Source organism: Pleurodeles waltl, chromosome 12, assembly GCF_031143425.1.
Source record: "Pleurodeles waltl isolate 20211129_DDA chromosome 12, aPleWal1.hap1.20221129, whole genome shotgun sequence".
In the NCBI taxonomy this organism is placed as follows: Eukaryota; Metazoa; Chordata; class Amphibia; order Caudata; family Salamandridae; genus Pleurodeles; species Pleurodeles waltl.
The window spans coordinates 545,349,382-545,367,049 of NC_090451.1; the positions used below are offsets into that span (position 1 = coordinate 545,349,382).

At 42.4% G+C, this 17,668-nt stretch overlaps 1 protein-coding gene across 1 annotated transcript in view; it reads right to left on the reverse strand.

The window, feature by feature from the left end:
* Positions 1–17,668, reverse strand: part of EDC4 (enhancer of mRNA decapping 4) — a 703,483-nt gene that overhangs the window by 623,191 nt on the left and 62,624 nt on the right. The window contains exon 3 of the mRNA XM_069217586.1: positions 12,310–12,421. Coding sequence (XP_069073687.1) covers positions 12,310–12,421 — 112 coding nt within the window. The remainder of the gene's footprint in view (positions 1–12,309; positions 12,422–17,668) is intronic.

A 17,668-nucleotide genomic window follows, 5' to 3' on the forward strand; every position in this document is an offset into this window, starting at 1 on the left:
CCCTCCCTGTCTCAACTCTCAGACTGTTTTTTTCTTCATCTGGGGAAGTGGGGGTGTTGAATTTTGCAGACTCCTCGTTCCCCCCAGTGGGGTCCACCGGTACTCAGCTGCTTCTTGCAACCATCCCCCCGGCTGGTCATCAGGAAGAATGCTCTGCTGGCTCTCAGGCGGGCCCAGCCACTACGGGATTCCTACAGCCGCCATCTTGCACTGCTCCAAGCGCTGCCCCTCTCTCCGTTTTGCTGCCATCCGGACCTTCTCCTCTCTCTGAGCCGGGGAACGCACCGCTCATCTCTTCATCGGGGTCTGCACCACCCCCTGAGGGTTCCCAAAGCTGATGCACTTCAAGAATGTAAAAATATTGGGGCCCTCAGCCTGGAGCTCCTCAGGCTTCTAATGTCGCCATCAGGCAACACCCATAATAAGGTGGCTTTTAAACTGATTCGCAAAGATCAGAATGGTTTTATCGCTGGTTGTCAACTATCAACCAACACAAACTATTTAATGGAGGCTCCTGATGTAATTTCCATGAAAGAAATTCCTGCCATTGTATTTTTTTTGCACACCGAAAAGGCTTTTGAACTCGGGCCTGGGAGACACTTTTTTGTATTCTACAGAGATTAAGGTTTCCTCCACAGATCACAAGGTTCATACAGAATATGTATAACAAACGTGATGGGCAAAGTTGATTATTAATACATCAGAGACAGGAACGCTGAAAGTTTAATGACGACGAGACAGGGTTGTCATTTGTTCCCAGTCCTGTTTGCCTTTTTCATTCAGCCACTGGCTATTGCCTTTCGAAGAAATGAGAGCATCCAGCCACCCGTGCCACAGACAGATCAAATGAAACTTTAAGCGCATGATACAATGCAAATAAAAAACCATAAGTGTATTTGAAATGTTCTCAGTGTTCTAAGCTTTAGAAGAATATAAAAATCAATTAAGATAAAACAGAAGTATTATTTATTAATTGCTGCACAGAGAGTTTACTATTAGAATTACAATGCTGTATCTATACTCAACCCGAAAGTTATTTGGGGTTGAGATTTACAAAGGATGTTGAGAACCTATATGAACTGAATAATAAACCATTGCTAATTAAAGCAAAAATATTGTTAGCAAGACAAACTGTTACAGATCACCTTGTTAGGGAGAGTTGCAGTGACACAGTTGGTAGCCCCCCCTTTGTTTAATTTCTTCTTTTTCTTGTGAATGATCTTTAAGAAAACTGAATCCATGATTTCATCTGGTGAAAGTTGTAGGAAAGTGTCCCATTTTGACATGGTCACCCCCACTTTTTGCCTGGTATTCGATGCAATGTTGACAAAAAGTGCACTGAGATCCTGCTATCCAGGTCTCCAGTGCCAGATCTCTTTTCCTAAACTGTTTCCCCCCATTTGACAATACTTTTGGCACCCCCTGTAAGTCCCTCGTAAATGGTACCAAAGAGGGTCAACGAGGGCTGCAGCATTTATTATGCCACCCTAAGGGTCCCCTCACCCAACTCATGTAAACTGCCATTACAGGTTGCATGTCTTGGTGCAGACAAAAATGAAAACATGACAGGGCACACATCCCTGTGTGCCATGCCTGCAGACACTACAAGCAGCACAGGTAAGCCACCCATACAGCAGGCCTTACAGCCTTAAGGCAGGGTGCACTATACTACATGTCTGGACATAACTGCATGAGCTATTTTAAGTACACTATACTACGACTGGACATAACTGCATGAGCTATTTTAGTACATGTGCTGGACACTGGGAAAAACGAGTTCCCCGCGTACATGATGATGCTTCACTGAAACCAAACATGTTTGGAATCAAACATCTTTTATTAATAAACCCACACGGATTCCAGTGATCGATTTATTAATACATGCACCCAGAGGACACCTCAGAGGTCCCCTCCAACCTACCAAGTTCTAGTGTGCTGTCTGACTGGTTTTGAGCAGCTTGCCACCACAGAAGAGTTTCTGATTGCCAGGGGCGAAAGTTCATGTTCTCAGGCGGTCAGGAACAAAGCCTGCTTATACACGCCTTCCAAAAGGTGACCTGTAAAATAGCATTCTAAGGCAGGGAGCTTCAAAGAGTCTACCAGCTTTGGTATGCAAATCTGGCTTCCCTCAGAGGTGAGGGGATGCCCAACCCACTGACCAGGGCCTATGTGGCCCCTGGAAAGGCAGGAAAATTAGTAGTTAGAGAAGCATGTCCACCCTCAGGCTAGTCCTTCCCCTAAGGTGGGCTTCCTGATGTGGACACGGATTTTGAAAGTCTGCCATCTTGGTGATAGCAGAACTATAAACTATGGGACTGGTTTATGCCCACTTCCCACAGGAAGTGGTCATTTAGGTTTCCGTGATCCCAGGGGTAAGTAGCCCGTAGGCTACTACCCTACACTTCCCTAGATGCAGTATTCAGGGGAGCCCGTGGTGCCAGAAAATCAAATCCTGCCAACCTGAAAGAAGCAGACGGACAGTGAAGAGTCACTAAAGCAGGAAAAGAAGACCAGCAACTGACTTGGCACCAACCCTGCTGGCCTGCCTGCTGTCCTCTACAACTGCACCAAAGAAGACTCGTCCTGCCTGTGCCTCCAAAAGCCTGGGAGGACTGCCAGCCTTCACTTAAGACCCAGGGACTCCAGTGGAGTAGCAGAGCTGCTCTGCTGGTATGGTACTGGTTTCCCAGATCTGTGAGTACTCTGGACTCCCAAAACACTCATACTGGAAAGCACCACTACACTGGTGCCCCTAGCGGGAGCTGAAGTGGTCCAACAGTTCCAGCGTAGGTTTGCCAACTGTGGACTTCCCAGCAACCTGTGCAGTCTCTTTGTGCAGACCCTCTCTTGGTCATAATGCACACTGCATAGATAGTTAAAAGCAATTGATATAAACATAATGTTGGCAAATAAAGACCTGTTCTCTACTTTATTTGAAATCTCAGGGCCAAACCAGTTAGGAGATTGGAAAAAGTATATAGCTGAAAGAAGTAGTTGATGTCTTTCAAAAAAACTGCAAACACATGGAAGAAAGAGCAAGGCATATTCATAAACAGCGAAATATGAGGCAAAATTAAAACATTTAATTTTTCGGTGTCAAGGGTGCCTACATGAAATGACTAACCTATCAAACCCACCTTTTTTTTTGCATATTATCAATTCAGAAAATGTGGGCTTTTATTTTAGCTGTGAACTAATAAAGCAAATTGGCCCCATATTACCTGGTACTGTGCTGAATTAACTAACTTCAGGGATTTGACTTTGCAATACTTAGAAACTCATTTGCAAATTAAAATTGTTCTCAACCCTTCCCTGGTATTTTTGGGAAATTATTTTGCCCTAGAGAGGACACCAAGTCATCCAAAGTTTTCCGATGCCAGTGGCCAGAGCACCTTTCTTACACAGATAGGATCCAAAATCAATTATTTCAATAAAAGTGGATTGAGAAATGAAAAAAGGGACACAAACTGAATATTTATATGCCATCTGTAATAGTAATACCACGACATTTAATAAATTATGGGGCCAATTTATGGATGATCAGGAGCAAAAGGTTGCAAGTATGGAAGTTCCATATGTAGATAAGATTACAAGCAGGATGAGGTTTATAATAACACAGGGGTAGGCACTTTTAGAACCTACACTTGTACCTAAATATCATGATCTATATATCTCTATGCATGGCTATAGGAAATCTATTATTTAAGTAGTACTGTGTTATTTAGGTTAATAAAATCAAATAATTTTCAAGTACAGATTCTTAGGTTTTATAGAACCGAGAGGTTGATGCTATGCATAACTAAATACCCTGAGGGTACTATCAATATATGAATTGTATTGTACAGAAATTGGGGATCCATAATTAGCATATTTAATTTACGTGCAAGTACCTAGTCACGTGGACTAGATCTGCCCACGGCTTGTAAATTAAATGCTACCATTGGGCCTGCAGCACTGGTTGTGCCACCCACTAAGTAGCCCTATAAACATGTCTCAGGCCTGCCACTGAAGGGCCTCTGTGTAAAGTTTCACTGCCACGTCGACTTGGCATTTAAAGTCCTTTGCCAAGCCCGAAACTCACCTTTTATTACATATGTCACCCCTATGGTAAGCCCTAGGTAGCCCATAGGACAGGGTGCTGTATAATCAGAAAGTTGACCTTTTACTTTTAGGTTTTAAATGTCCTGGTAGTGAAAATCTCCCAAGTTCATGCTTTACTACTGTGAGGCCTACTCCTCTCATAGGTTAACACTGGGAATTCCTTATTACATTTTTAAGTTGTAATTCTTGATTGAGAAAGAGTAGCTAAGTCATGTTTCATTTCGTTGGAATAGCAATAAGAAATCCTCTTTACTGGTAAAGTTGGATTTAACATTACTATTTCAGAAATGCCACTTTTAGAAAGTGGAAACTTCTCTGCTCTCACAGCTCTGTGTGCCTGCAGCCTGCCTCCAATCTAAGACAGGGGTGGGTGACAGATACACTTTGTGCATTCTCTCTAGACAGCCACAAACACAAAAAGGTTAGGTGAGCACTCATTTGCATTGTGATGGCTCTTCCTGGGCAGTAAGGGCTGGTGGGGCTGACAAACCTGAATATGCATGGCCTGTCCCAACACAAACGGCTGGTAACCCCCTACTAATAGTCTCGAGCCAGGGCTAGGAACAAAGGACCTCTGTGCACTTCAAAGACCCTTCTTTGAAGTCACCCCCACTTCAAAGGCACAACTGGGTATACGCACTGGGTCCCTGACCCAACCAAACCAGATACTTCTGGATCTATATCTGGACTTCGTCAGAAGAACTGCTGTGCTTCACCAAGGACTGTTACTCGGCTGGACTGCAGACCTGGAAGAACTTCTTTTCTGCTGTACTGCCCTGCTGCTCTCTGGCCTTGCTGTGGGAGAGCTGGACTCTGCCTTGCACACCAAGTGACCTCCAAGGGCTTGTTGGCTTGCCTCCTACTGCTTGAGACTAAGGGATATCAACGTTTCTACCACTGCTCCTGTGCCTGGTTCAATGGAAGTGGACCCAGATACATGCACCAGAGAAATCGACGCATCTCTAGTCTGCTCAGAGCGGAAGCAGGGAATCAACCCTGTTACAGGAGAAGAACTGGTGCATCGCTCTTGGAATCAATGCATCACCTTGAGAGCCCGACACTCTTAACCGCACATCACTGTTGCAGCAACTTGGCGAGATCGATGCATCCACTCGACTGTCTGGAGAAACCTGCCATATCGCACTTCGGAACCAACAAATCTTGGCTTGGCACTTTGTCCTCAGAACAGACGTATTGCCACCTCTGCATGAAGAAAATCTATGCATCACCTTGACTGTGGGCCCATCATCAAGGTATCGCTCTATTATCATTCATCTGCACCCTGCATCTCGCTGATGCAAGCACAATCAAGGTACTCTGTTCCCCCGGTCTGTGTGCCTTTTGTCCCCAGCCTGCGCTCCATCGCGGTCATCCTGAATTGTTGACTTGGCCCTTTTACAGAATGTCCTTATCACAAAAGAGAGGGACTGGGAGGATATTGGTCCAGTGTACAGTCTCCCAAAACTCATGAATACAATAAATATAGTACACTGTTCCACAGATATGTCTATATCTTGTTATTGTACATTCAATTTTTGTACTGCCATACTGTTTTTGTGCCTACTCCTTTGGTTTGAGTCTTGAGCGTTCCTATGAAGTCCATACTCTACTATGGGATGGTAAGCCAATTTTGTTACTTCCTTGCGTGCCACACTTGGGACCTTGGGTTTTTTATTCATTTGATCACTCTTTAGTCTTTCACTATTTTTTCACTAATGAACTTCTATGTTCTCACTTTCGCGCAGGGCGACCGGCTGACCAACTGACTGATGGATAGTCTTCATTAAGTAAGTGACCATCCAGCACATATTTTTGCACATTAGTATAGGAGAAGTAGTAGCAACGGTCCTGAAGAAGCGCCATGGGATCATTACGACCACTTAGATGCAAAATATGTTGACCATATTTTTCTAGGATTTGGGGCACTACCTATTTCCCGTACGTGGACTGTAGTGGGACATTATCCCCGTTTACACTCCCCCTTTTTTCTTTTAATCTTGGCCTGAACCTATCCCTGATTTATTAAATGTGATGTTTATGGTTCTGAGCTAATTTTAACCTTTTCCTTCTCTCCTGCATATTCCGATACTCAGTATTCATCTCAGGGCTAACCAAACTCGGTAATACGATCTCCGGTTAAGTACCACCACCGTAACAGGGGTGGCCCGCCAGACATTGCAGCACCGGTCTGACGAGGAGATTGCCCAGTGATGAAGCTTGACATCCTATTGGGTGTGTGAGGGCTCTCCTTAACTACTGATTCTCTTCAGTCCTGTGTGTTCTATCTATGGAACAGTGTACTATATTTATTGTATTCCTGGTACAGAATGACCAGATAAAAGCAATAAGTGCCAATGGAGGTTAAGTGCTAGAACTCTTTTTATTCTTCAAAAATTCCTAACTTGACTCCTACTTATTGGATTTTTGTCGTTCTGGTCTTGATTTATTTATAAAATTGTATATTGTTTTTAACCTGATGTGGAGTCTTTCTGTGGTGTTTTAATTGTATTACGATGTGTATCTGTTGCACAACTTTACACATTGCCTCTTTAGATAAAACTGACTGTCTGTGCCAAACTATCAGAGGGTGAGCACAGGTTATCTTTTAGTGTGTAGCCGATTTACTCTGACTAGGACTGTGGCTCCTGCTTGTACAGAGTGCATACTTTGACAGCCAGAAACCAAATTTCTACAAGGGGAGGAAGCTTAATAGAGGATGAGATGTCAAAAATACAATGTTGTATACTGTGAAACTGAAATTCATGATGCAAGACAGGGCTCATTTTTTTTTTTTTTTTAATGATGCTGAAGCTGAAACTTCATGTGTGGGCCCGAGTGCACATACACATTCAGGAACGCACAAAAACTGTGCTGATCCTGATAGATAACCTGGTTATTTAGACTGAGTAGCAGCTGCTTCTAAAGCATAACATTTGGTGTAATTTTTCAACATTTTCTTTGTTTTTTTTGTTTTTATACAGCGGATTAAATGGTTAATGTACAGCACTGCTTGGTTTATGATCTGATGGCAGTTGCCTTCACTGCAATGTGGTTGGGTGAGCTGGAGGAGAGATACTTACTGCCCTGCAATTGAGAATTTACTGGCCACCATGTGGGCCAACGGGGATGTAGCATTGCGATGACAAGAGGGTAGTAACCCAGGAGAAGTGCTCACATTAAAAGAAGAAGTAGCAAGACAGGCTGAAGCCACAATGCTTAGTCTCCTTGCTGTGATGCAGATACTTGTACATAAATAAGGGTTTGCGGCAAGGATAACTTAACAAAAAGATTTCAGTCAACAATAATACAGTTCATTATTATTAGACCTGCAATAGTATTTGGCACCCCAACATTGCACAGTTTCACATAATTTAAACATGTCCAAGCTCACAATGCATGCAAATACGGCTTATTTTTAAAAAATATCACAATGATCCCAGAATTCAAACAGTTTTCCCCAATACAATGGTATTACATTGATCAATACTCCACTAGAGTGCCGAATGTTTAAGTATATTTTGCATAATATACTTCGGCGAAGGCAACCACCATGCATCATTAGTCTGTTTTCAGACTCAAGGTAGTGCAACCAAGGGTCATGGAGTTAAGATAAAAGCCAATCACCGTTTGAAATATCTTCCAGACTCACCATAGTATGTATTACTGTCTGGTCACAGCATAATAACTCACACACATAGCAATCGTAGTAGCAGAGTGGAACTCCTACTATCTGAAGAATTCCAGTGATTAGGAGGAGGATGTCCTTCTCGTTTAAGGGATTGCGGAGGCTTAAGATCTGTGCATGATATTTTTTCTTCGCAAACTTTATCTCTTACTGTTCTTTCGGTGGAGGCCAGTTCCTAAGGCTTCAGTAACAGTGCCTTTTTACAGGATATAAGTGAAATACAGAAGTATGTGCTCCTGTCGTTCCTGGTGATTTCGACAGTGGCAAACCAAGTCACGATGCAAAGAGCATTTTATTTTTGTTGGTGACCCCTTGTGCACTTAAGTTTGGTTTGCATATTTAGGCCGTCGTCAACTAATGACCGACATGGGCCTCAAATGTGTTGTTCAGCAGAATTTCCGAGGTAGACGGCAAGTACCATAACTTTCAGAACAAGCTATGCTCTTGATCTGAAACGCATTAGACAGTACACCCAATAGATACTTGTTGGCTTGGCAAAAATAATCTCAATGTTGAAACAAAAGGAGGTCTGGGTTCTACTGGAACATGATTCTCAAATTTCCTGCAGAAATGGTTTTGCAGGCTGGACCATAAATTCTAAAAAGCTGCCCACGTCAGATGAATGTTGCTTAATATCCAATGCATCATCAAAACACTCCCTAGTAAGGAAACTCTTGAAGGGGATTTGAATATTGTTTCCTTCTGAAACTAGATCTAACATATTACGAGATATAATTGTTTAATTAGAAATGGCTAGCAAATCTGCAACATGGTTAATTTCGATTTAACATAGGTGTATTTCTGATATTTAGGCCAGAGGTTTAGCAGGTAGCATGTTTACATGAGAAGCTGACCCTTCAACTCTAGCAATGCAAACTAAGGCCAATGCTAAAATGGTTTTCCCATCCACGTGTATCTAGTAATTTTTGGCTACGCACTCTGAGATGATGGTGTGTGAGAAAATCATACAGGAGGTGAGAAATGACAGTAGGGCAATTAATAATATTTTTCAAGAAACAGTTTGATCTGTTGTCTATGCAAATACTCTAAACTAGGTACTTTAAATAGATCTTGGGTGAAGCAGGAATACAGACGTTAACTTTCTAGCTTATTCGGTGAGAGGCCCCATGGTGTCTAAATCCCCCACTCTGGCAGCAAGTTTAAAGGACATGATAACAACGACAGATTCATCCTCTGAGTCAACTTTCAAACATGTTTATTTTAAACCAGTAGTGGAATTTGGTTCCCTGGTGGGTGATAATATTTAAACAAGAGTAAACTTTATATTCAGACACAGAATGCAATATGTTCTACTGATCTTGAACACAAATGTTCTATTATTTTAAGGACAAAAAGGTAAGCAGTATCAGACTCAGAAAATAATGTATTTATAGCAATCTGTAGCCATATAATAACTGCTTTATGTTAGTGTTTGTCCTAATGCTAGAATAACTAACATGTAATTAAATAGATACTTTTCTCCCTTCCGGATATCTATTGTGTTGAAGTTAGTAGAGTATTCTAAACAAGAGGAATAACGTTCTGTGCTATTTTAGGGAAAGATAAAAAAATAAGTAAAACAGACTAGTTGTGACGTGGAACTACTGTTCTCTTCATAAAAGAACAGACGTCACTGCTTAGTCTGATATCGGATGCAAAGAAAGGCCTTCAGAATGACAGTGTCACAGAAATAGACTCGTTTTCAAAACTGTCTGTGTTTGGGGTTTTTTTAACCATGAGGTTTACAGTTTTAAATGTAAGCCTCGTGGATAGAGAAGTCTTTGTTACTGCTGTATATTCAGACTGCTGCGTCAGTAGTAAAGGTAGATATGCATAAACCTTGCCTTGTGTCCTTAACCAAACGGAAAATTATTATTGGTCATTTCAACAAAATGTGACATTATTATGAGAAAGGAATAGTGATAACATTTTTCATACATATATTAAATCAAACCACACATGCATTAAAAAGATACGAGCAGAATATATAACAGTTTCTTCATGCCAAGAAATTAGCTCATGCAAATGATATGGGAAAATGGATCTTGAACCAAAAATGGGAATATTTAAAAAAAAAAAAAATGTGCATTATGTTTCTCGTTTCCAGTTCATGTGAAAACTAAAGATATTGAAGACCAGGGCAGACACACTGCAATAAACAGCATATAATTCAATTATACACCGAAACAGGTAATCTTGGAATATATAGCCTGTTTTCTACTCACGTTGAAAAATCTGGCAGCGCCGGCTATGAAGTATGCATGAACACTGGAGATACTAATAATAGTGGTTTTAGTACTAATAATAGGTATGGGTGAACGTCATTGGGTACTTACTGCCGAAGTACGCTTTCCAGCAATACCTGTAGTATCCTTAATCTACAACCAAGATAAATACCACCCAGTACTTAGGGGAACCAACAAAAGCAATACATCGCCTTGATGCAAAAAAAAAACCGGATACACAGGCTATATGTCTCATTATCAGTTAAAAGGTATAGTCCAAGAGGGACTAGGCGTTAATGAACCAAAGGCATGAACCTGCAGGCTTCCTAGTGCCAATAGTGCTGACAAATTAGCACCAGGTGATGCAGAGACACAGTACTAAGAGTCATGATGGCGGCAGGTAGCGTTATCACTATATTCTGAAAATGTCTTGGTGAATTTGAGATGCCACTGCAGACATTTTGGTTTCCAATGAACAACATTTATTCTTAATGTTCAGGTTTCCATAAAATGTGGGAAAAGCAAATGGCACAGATTAGTAATAATGGTGTTTTTGGAGACAGGCAGTAAAAATTGAAAAATAAATGTTTGGAAGGAACTGAACAGGGGTATTTCAATAAGGATCTCCAAAGACACAGCAAACCTCAGTAATAGATTAAACCATTTAACTTACTTTTTACACGAACATGTCAGCCAACATAAGCTCTAAACTAATTAAATATGAACGCATGTAGTCTGGTAGAGAAAATTGGATGCTTGAAGTTAGATTCTACATAAGGGTCGATGAAACTCCATTCAACCAGGATTTCTGAGAAAGAAACTGCCCAAAGTTTTGTCAAACTTGGAAAATTATACAACACCTGATTCTCCCAAGCCTCAATGATTTTGTGCAATGGCTACAGTAAACATCCTTTCCAACATAAGAATATTAATTCTCCACCTCACCCTGGATTTTTCTATTAACATGTGCACTCACTTAATAACTAGCAAAAGCACAGAGAAAACGAGACTTCCTTACCCTTATTGCCAGTAGAGTTTTGTATGGGCTCCATGTTTACACCATTACTAACAAAGGGTAACCTCCAGGGGTCGAGAATTAAGTTGAGAGTCTCATAGTAAACCTGTGGTGAATCCATTTTAGATGAAGCCTCCTGTAATTTCCATTTATTATCTTGCAAAAAAGACTGACTGGCCGAAAGTTACATATGCAGAACACACAGTCCTATGTGGATCAGTCATCCAAAAATGCACATTTATTGGCTAAAAGAATATATAAAGGAAACAGCAATGTGCATGTTAGGAGAAATAAAGTAAAACAATCATCAGTTGGTGAGCCAAAGAAATGAAATTGAACTTCACCGCCCAGACCTCAGTGTTGGGTGTAAAAACAAGACCCACTTTTTAAGTGAAAAGAGAAATAGTAAGCAAGGATTTCACTTAAGCAATAGGGGCACACATTCATGGTTAACTGGCTTCATTTTAAAACATTGACTAAAGAATTAACCACCGGGATTTCACAGCAAATTACACTGTTCTCACAAGCTGTAAACTGGAGATGACGGAGCAAAAGTAACACCCTTTCTGTTGCCATGAAAAACGCAATGTAAGTTTAGGGTTCACTGCACACCTTTCTGTCAAGGAAATGGACGTTCATTATCAGATCATATACTAGTATTGAAACCTCCCGCACATATTCACCAATTACCCTTAATTCTACTAGAACTCCTAACTACCCCAGCATGAAGGCTCCACTCAACTCTGTTAGTACACCTCAATCATAACATTTTATATCTCTGAATGTTCCGGTATGTTGATCACCACAAAGTTAAGCAAATGAATGCAGAAAGAAGGACCCACAGCTACTCAGTTACTGATGGCACCAAACCACACCATTTTCTATGCTGCACTTTGTTTATCCTCCACACCTTCTCCACTCTCTGTTCTTTAAACCTCCGGTTGACTTGCTTCAATATCCTCTCTAGCCCTCTCATTTGTAATATATTTTATTAACTATTTGCCACTTCTTTCACAACCAAAGAGCTGTGAGGAACCTGCTCTTATTATGTTACGTAACTACATTACATAAAACCAAGGAAGAAAAGTTCCAGTATGTACCACCATAGGGGGTTCTCCAAATCTCTAGAAATGCAACAAACGTGGTGACTGACATTTTCTTACTGTTGATAAGACTGAGCAAACATCAACTCCCAAAGTTAAACAAGAGTATCTGCAGTCCAGTGCCCGTGCCGTGTTACAAACGATGAAGCAAACAAACAGGGAAGTTGTGTTTTTTCTTACCTTGTTGCTCCCTCTGGCCTTGCTACTGATGCTGGAATCTTTACTCGCCACAATCTCCACATCTTTGGCCACGATCAGCACACAGGTGGAACTGTCATCTCCAGAGAGACAGCTGCATGAAAGAAGGCACGATTACAGATGAAAGCGGTAAAATACAATCCTTTGCAGCCGCTGCAATTTGAGTGTGGACCACCATTCTAGCTAGTGATCCTATCAACATCACCTCATGTGGCCTTCAAGAATGGGATAACACAGTTCTTACTAGGTGGTGCAGTTAGAAAATGAAGTGTCTTCCAATGTGACAACTTTAAAGTGACCAAAGACCACGTTTTTCTCAGTTTCATGGTGCCACTTGTGCAGCAAACAGCATCATGATAGCTCATATGTTATCTCAATTTGACTCACTGTAGCTACTGCCTTTATCATTGGAAAGCACGGACATAAATGTGATCCGCTCCACACACACAACAGTAAAACAAAACAATAAAAGGTATGCACTCCTGTTGCACCAATCACCAAAAGAAGTTCTTCCCTGAGTATAACTTTGGTCTTTTAGATCTCAAACCCATACTTTAGTCAAAGTCAACTTCCCCTCGCGTTCAGTGTGAAAAAGTACTCCTTCACCTACCCCCTGTCCCCAACCCTCACACTATTCCTTTTTAACTCTAGCATAAGTGTATGGTCTCTTGTATATGCTTAAGTATATACTTCTTTGTGGCCTACAATTCAGTTAGCTGCTTCTTGTTAGTTTATGGCAGTGTCCTTCAAAAATCCTTGCTTCCAAGTGGTTAATCTTTCCAATTTGTCCCACCTTTTCCTCCTTATTCTACTCACACGGAGCACACCCCTAGTACTTGTACCCTTACACTTGTCCCATTATAACATCTGTGTTTTGGACTATTTTTCCTTGTTTCTCTGGCCTCGGCTGGTTTTGTTAGTTTCCTGCCAGTGTTCTGCTCCGCGTCCAATGGTTTGTTTCAGCTCAATTAGCTTGTGTCTGCCTCCTCCTTGAATTGAAACTTACCTTTTTATAGTTGTTTTGTTTCAGCTCTCTTGGCTAGTTCCGCAAGCCTCTTGGATTGAAATGTAAGGTTTTTTTGTTGTTTGTTTTTTTTTTGGGGGGGGGGGGAGGGGGGGTTATTTTTAAATACATAGAGAGAGCCTCAAAGGAGACTACAACCCGGCTTCCCAAGTCAAAAGTCTGCAGCTCTGAATGTTATGCACAACCGCTCCCAAGACAATTTGGATTTTATTAGGTTTTAATCGACATTTCCCTCATTGAGTCATCTCCCCACCGTGCAACCAACCTCAGCCTGTTCCTCCCTTTTGTTTCCCTGAGTGCCCCAATCCCCATGTAATTAAATTGCATTATGTCGCACTTACTATCCTGAGTTAAAAAGCCTTGTTATTTGGTTGGCACGGGGAGATTAAATGATTTGCGCAGAATCACATGATGTTGAGCCAACGCCAAGACTTGAACCTTGATCACCAGCTCCAAGGTTGGCATCCCTGGCTGTTACACCACACCCTCTTCCCTCCTTCTTCTGAATTGCCCTCTAGAGCCCCTCTTATTTTTTATATGTGCCTCGGTGATGCCTGTGGTCCTTTGTTTCCACGGCTGCTTTCTACAAAATGTATTCAAGGAAAGCACTCCATTGCCTTTGGCTAGAGTTTGTGCTATATGAAGCTCATATTTCTAACTATGCACACATGACATAAAAATGCAGTCACTTGACGTTATAATGTGTACACACGATAGAACAGTGTGTACCTGTTCACGGTGTTTTAAATTACATTGCATTCGCTTATCGCGCTTACTATCCTGTGTTAAAAAGCCTTGGTTTTTGGTAGGCACAGGGAGAGTATGTGATTTGCACAGAATCAAGGCATAATGAACCGACGCTGAGACTCAAACCTGGATCACCAGCTCCAAGGTCAGCAGCTCTGGCTGCTACGTCACACCCTCTCCCCTCTTTCTTACTACTCTCCCTCTCAAGGCCTGCTTCTCTTTTTTCCATCAGCCTCGGTGATGCCTGTGGTCCTTCCTTTGTTTCCGCAGCTGCTTCCTACAAAATGTATTCAAGGAAGGTACTCCACTGCCTTCAGGTAGAGTTTGTGCAATATATAATTCATGTTTCTAATCATGCACACATTAATGTAGTCACTTGACGTTATTGTGTTTACCTGTTCAAGGTGTTTTATATATCATGATACAGCGTGTACTGACAGATAATGTTAAGACTAGTGCATTCACAGTTTGTTACGTGCACAAAGACTTATGTTACCACACACACACACGATTTGCTGCCTGTGTGTTGGATGTGCTTTAGTGATATGTAGGGCCACTGGAATTATGTGGCAGAAAGGACCAAATTATGCAGCAGGGTTGTTGACCAATTTATGTGGCAAGGAAAGTCCAGTTATGCATTTACAAAAACCAATAGCTCTAATTCACGCAAATGCATAACCAATTGCATTGCAAATGCTTATTTATTTAGCTGCTAGCTAGGTACCGATTCAGTTTCATAGTGTGGGGACTGGTTTGTTAGGTATGTCCATGGAAAGTATGAGCACACGAAAAAACATTGACCAGAACACACCAAAAAAGCTTTGATCTAAAAAGACAAGAAAGGAAGATACAAATAAAAATAATAACAGTGTGGACAAACAAACTCATTGTAGGATAGTGACCAATAAAACTAATGTCAAACAATCAAAAAAATGTATTATGGCTTTGAGTGAGTGGAAAGGAGTAAGGAAGGAATCATCATCAGAATTCAGTAAACCGGTTAGCAACTGAAAGGCATAGCGCAATCTATGATTAGAAAGCAAAAATGTGAGGTTATTTGCGACAAGAAATATTACTAGTGGAGACAGCAAAAGAAAGAACTGGATTGTGTGAAATCTAGTACTATACAAAGCGACAGGTGATGAGCATTAAAGGAAAAAATGACCATAGAGGAATGTGATGAATGAAAAACTTAAAGTGATAGAGAAAGAAAGGCAATATGAAGAGCAATCAAGAAAAGAAATTAGTTGGACATAAGAAAACACCAAGGTGTGGTAGAAAATTAAAAAGGTCACAAAATGCCATTCTGCTATACAATTCTTAACAAATGTGGAGCACTCAGTGACAAATATCCTGGCCTGTTGAAAATAAGTACCAATATCACATTCTGACCAGGAAGTATTTAGCAAGAAAAACATATGTAGGAAAGTGCCCCTTTTGGCATTTTTACCCCTACATTTTACCAGATACTGATGGTGACTTGCCAGAATGTGCTGGGATCCTGCTAACCAGGCCCCAGCAGCAGTGTTCTTTCCTTAAAACTGTACCATTGTTATAGGAAAGTACCATCTTTCTTGGCATGTTACCCCCAATTTCTGCCTGTTGTCAGTGTGTTTTACTGTCTCACTGGAATCCTGCTAGTCAGGACCCCAGTGCTCATAGTTTGAGGCCTATATGTTAGTTTATGTTAATGTGTTGTCAGTATGCTTGACCGTTACTGGAGTTCTGCTAACCAGAACTCCAGTGCTCATGCTCTCTCTGTTGTTAAATTTTTCACTATAGTCTAGTGACTTCATATTCCACTCTATATTGCCATACTGGACATGCCTTATAAGTGCCTAGTATATGGTACATAGGTACCCAGGGCAATGGGGTTCCAGGAGATCCATATGGGCTGCAGCATTTCTTTTGCCAACCATAAGGAGCTCAGACAAACCTTTCTTCAGGACTGCCATTGCAACCTGAGTGAAATAGTGAACTGCCATTTCACAGCCATTTTCACTGCACTAGCTAAGGTGCCGCCACGCTGTCCAGGACCAATTTCCCAGACTGTGAGTGTGGGGACACCATTATAAGCGTGCACTACATATATGTCAATACATATATGTAGATTCACAATGGTAACCCTGAATATGGCCATGTGACGTGTCTAAGATTGTGAAATTGTACCCCTAATCCAATTCTGGCATTGGGGGACCAATTCCATGCACCCTGGGGGCTCCACCAGTACTGCCAAACCAGCTCTGATGTTTCCACTGCAGCCCCAGCTGCTGCCACCTCACAGAAGGGTTTCTGCCCTCCTGGGGAGTGAGCAGCTCAGTCCCAGGAAGGTAAAACAATGCATTTTCTTTAGGAGAGGGGTATTACACCCTCTCCCATTTGAAATAGGTGTTAAGGCATGGGAGGGGTAGCCTCCCAGAGCCTCTGGAAAGCTTTGAAGGGCACAAGCAATGCCCTTCTTGCATAATCCAGTCTACACCGGTTCAGGGACCCCCAGTCCCTGCTCTGGCGTGAAACTGGACAAAGGAAAGGGGAGTGACCACTCCCCTGTCCATCACCACCCTAGGGATGCTGCCCATAGCTCCTACAAAGTGTTCCTGGTGTTAGCCATCTTGGATTCCAAGTTGTGGTGACCCTCTGGGAGCATCTGAGTGGCCAGTGCCAGCAGGTGACATCAGAGACCCCTCCTGATAGGTGCATACCTGGTTGGGTAGCTAATCCCCCTCTCCGGGCTATTTAGGGTCTCTCCTCTGGGTGTTTCCTCAGATTCGGATTGCAGGACTCCACCAGGACTCCTCTACATCCTATGATTCAGCTTCTAACCGCTGGATCAATCGCAGACTACTCCAAGAACTCTGTAACTGCAACAAAGTATCCAAGAAGGCTACAGTGACCCTGCAACTTCAGCTCCTGCCAGCAACTGCAACAGTTTCCAGGTTGTGCACACTCTGAGGACTGCCTGTCTTCATTCTGCACCAGGACCGAAGGAATCCCCCGTGGAGTGGCGGAGTCACTTGCCTGCTTCAGCAGGCACCATTCTGCAGCGACAACTGGTACTCTGGGTCTCCTCTCACCTCGATGAGCATAATCCCTGAAACACAGGTGGTGGACCGAAGTGACCCCGAATGTCCAAAGGTCCAGCTGTCCAAATTTGGTGGAGGTAAGAGCTGCCTCCCCGTGCCAGACAGTCCCCCTGTGCAACGTGTGTTCTGCAGCTCCTTGGGCTTCTGTGCATTTCTTCCAAGAATCCTTTGTGCACAGCGTATCCAAGGTCCCCAGCACTCTATCCTGCAACGCTCAGCTCCCTGAGTTGTTCTCCAGCGGTGTGGGATCCCTTTGTGTAGTGCTGCGACGACCGCCATTTGTAACTCCTTTGTCCCCGTGTTCTGGGACTCCCGTGGGTGCTGCCTGGCCTTCTGAGGGCTCTCTAAAGTGCCGAGAGCCTCCTCTGTCTCCTCAGTCAGAGTTGAGGCGCCCAGGTCCCTCCAGGGCCCAGGTAGCACCTTTTCCCACCAACCACATTTGTGTGAGCCAAGGCTTGTTGGTGGAATCCAGCGACCAAAACCAGCC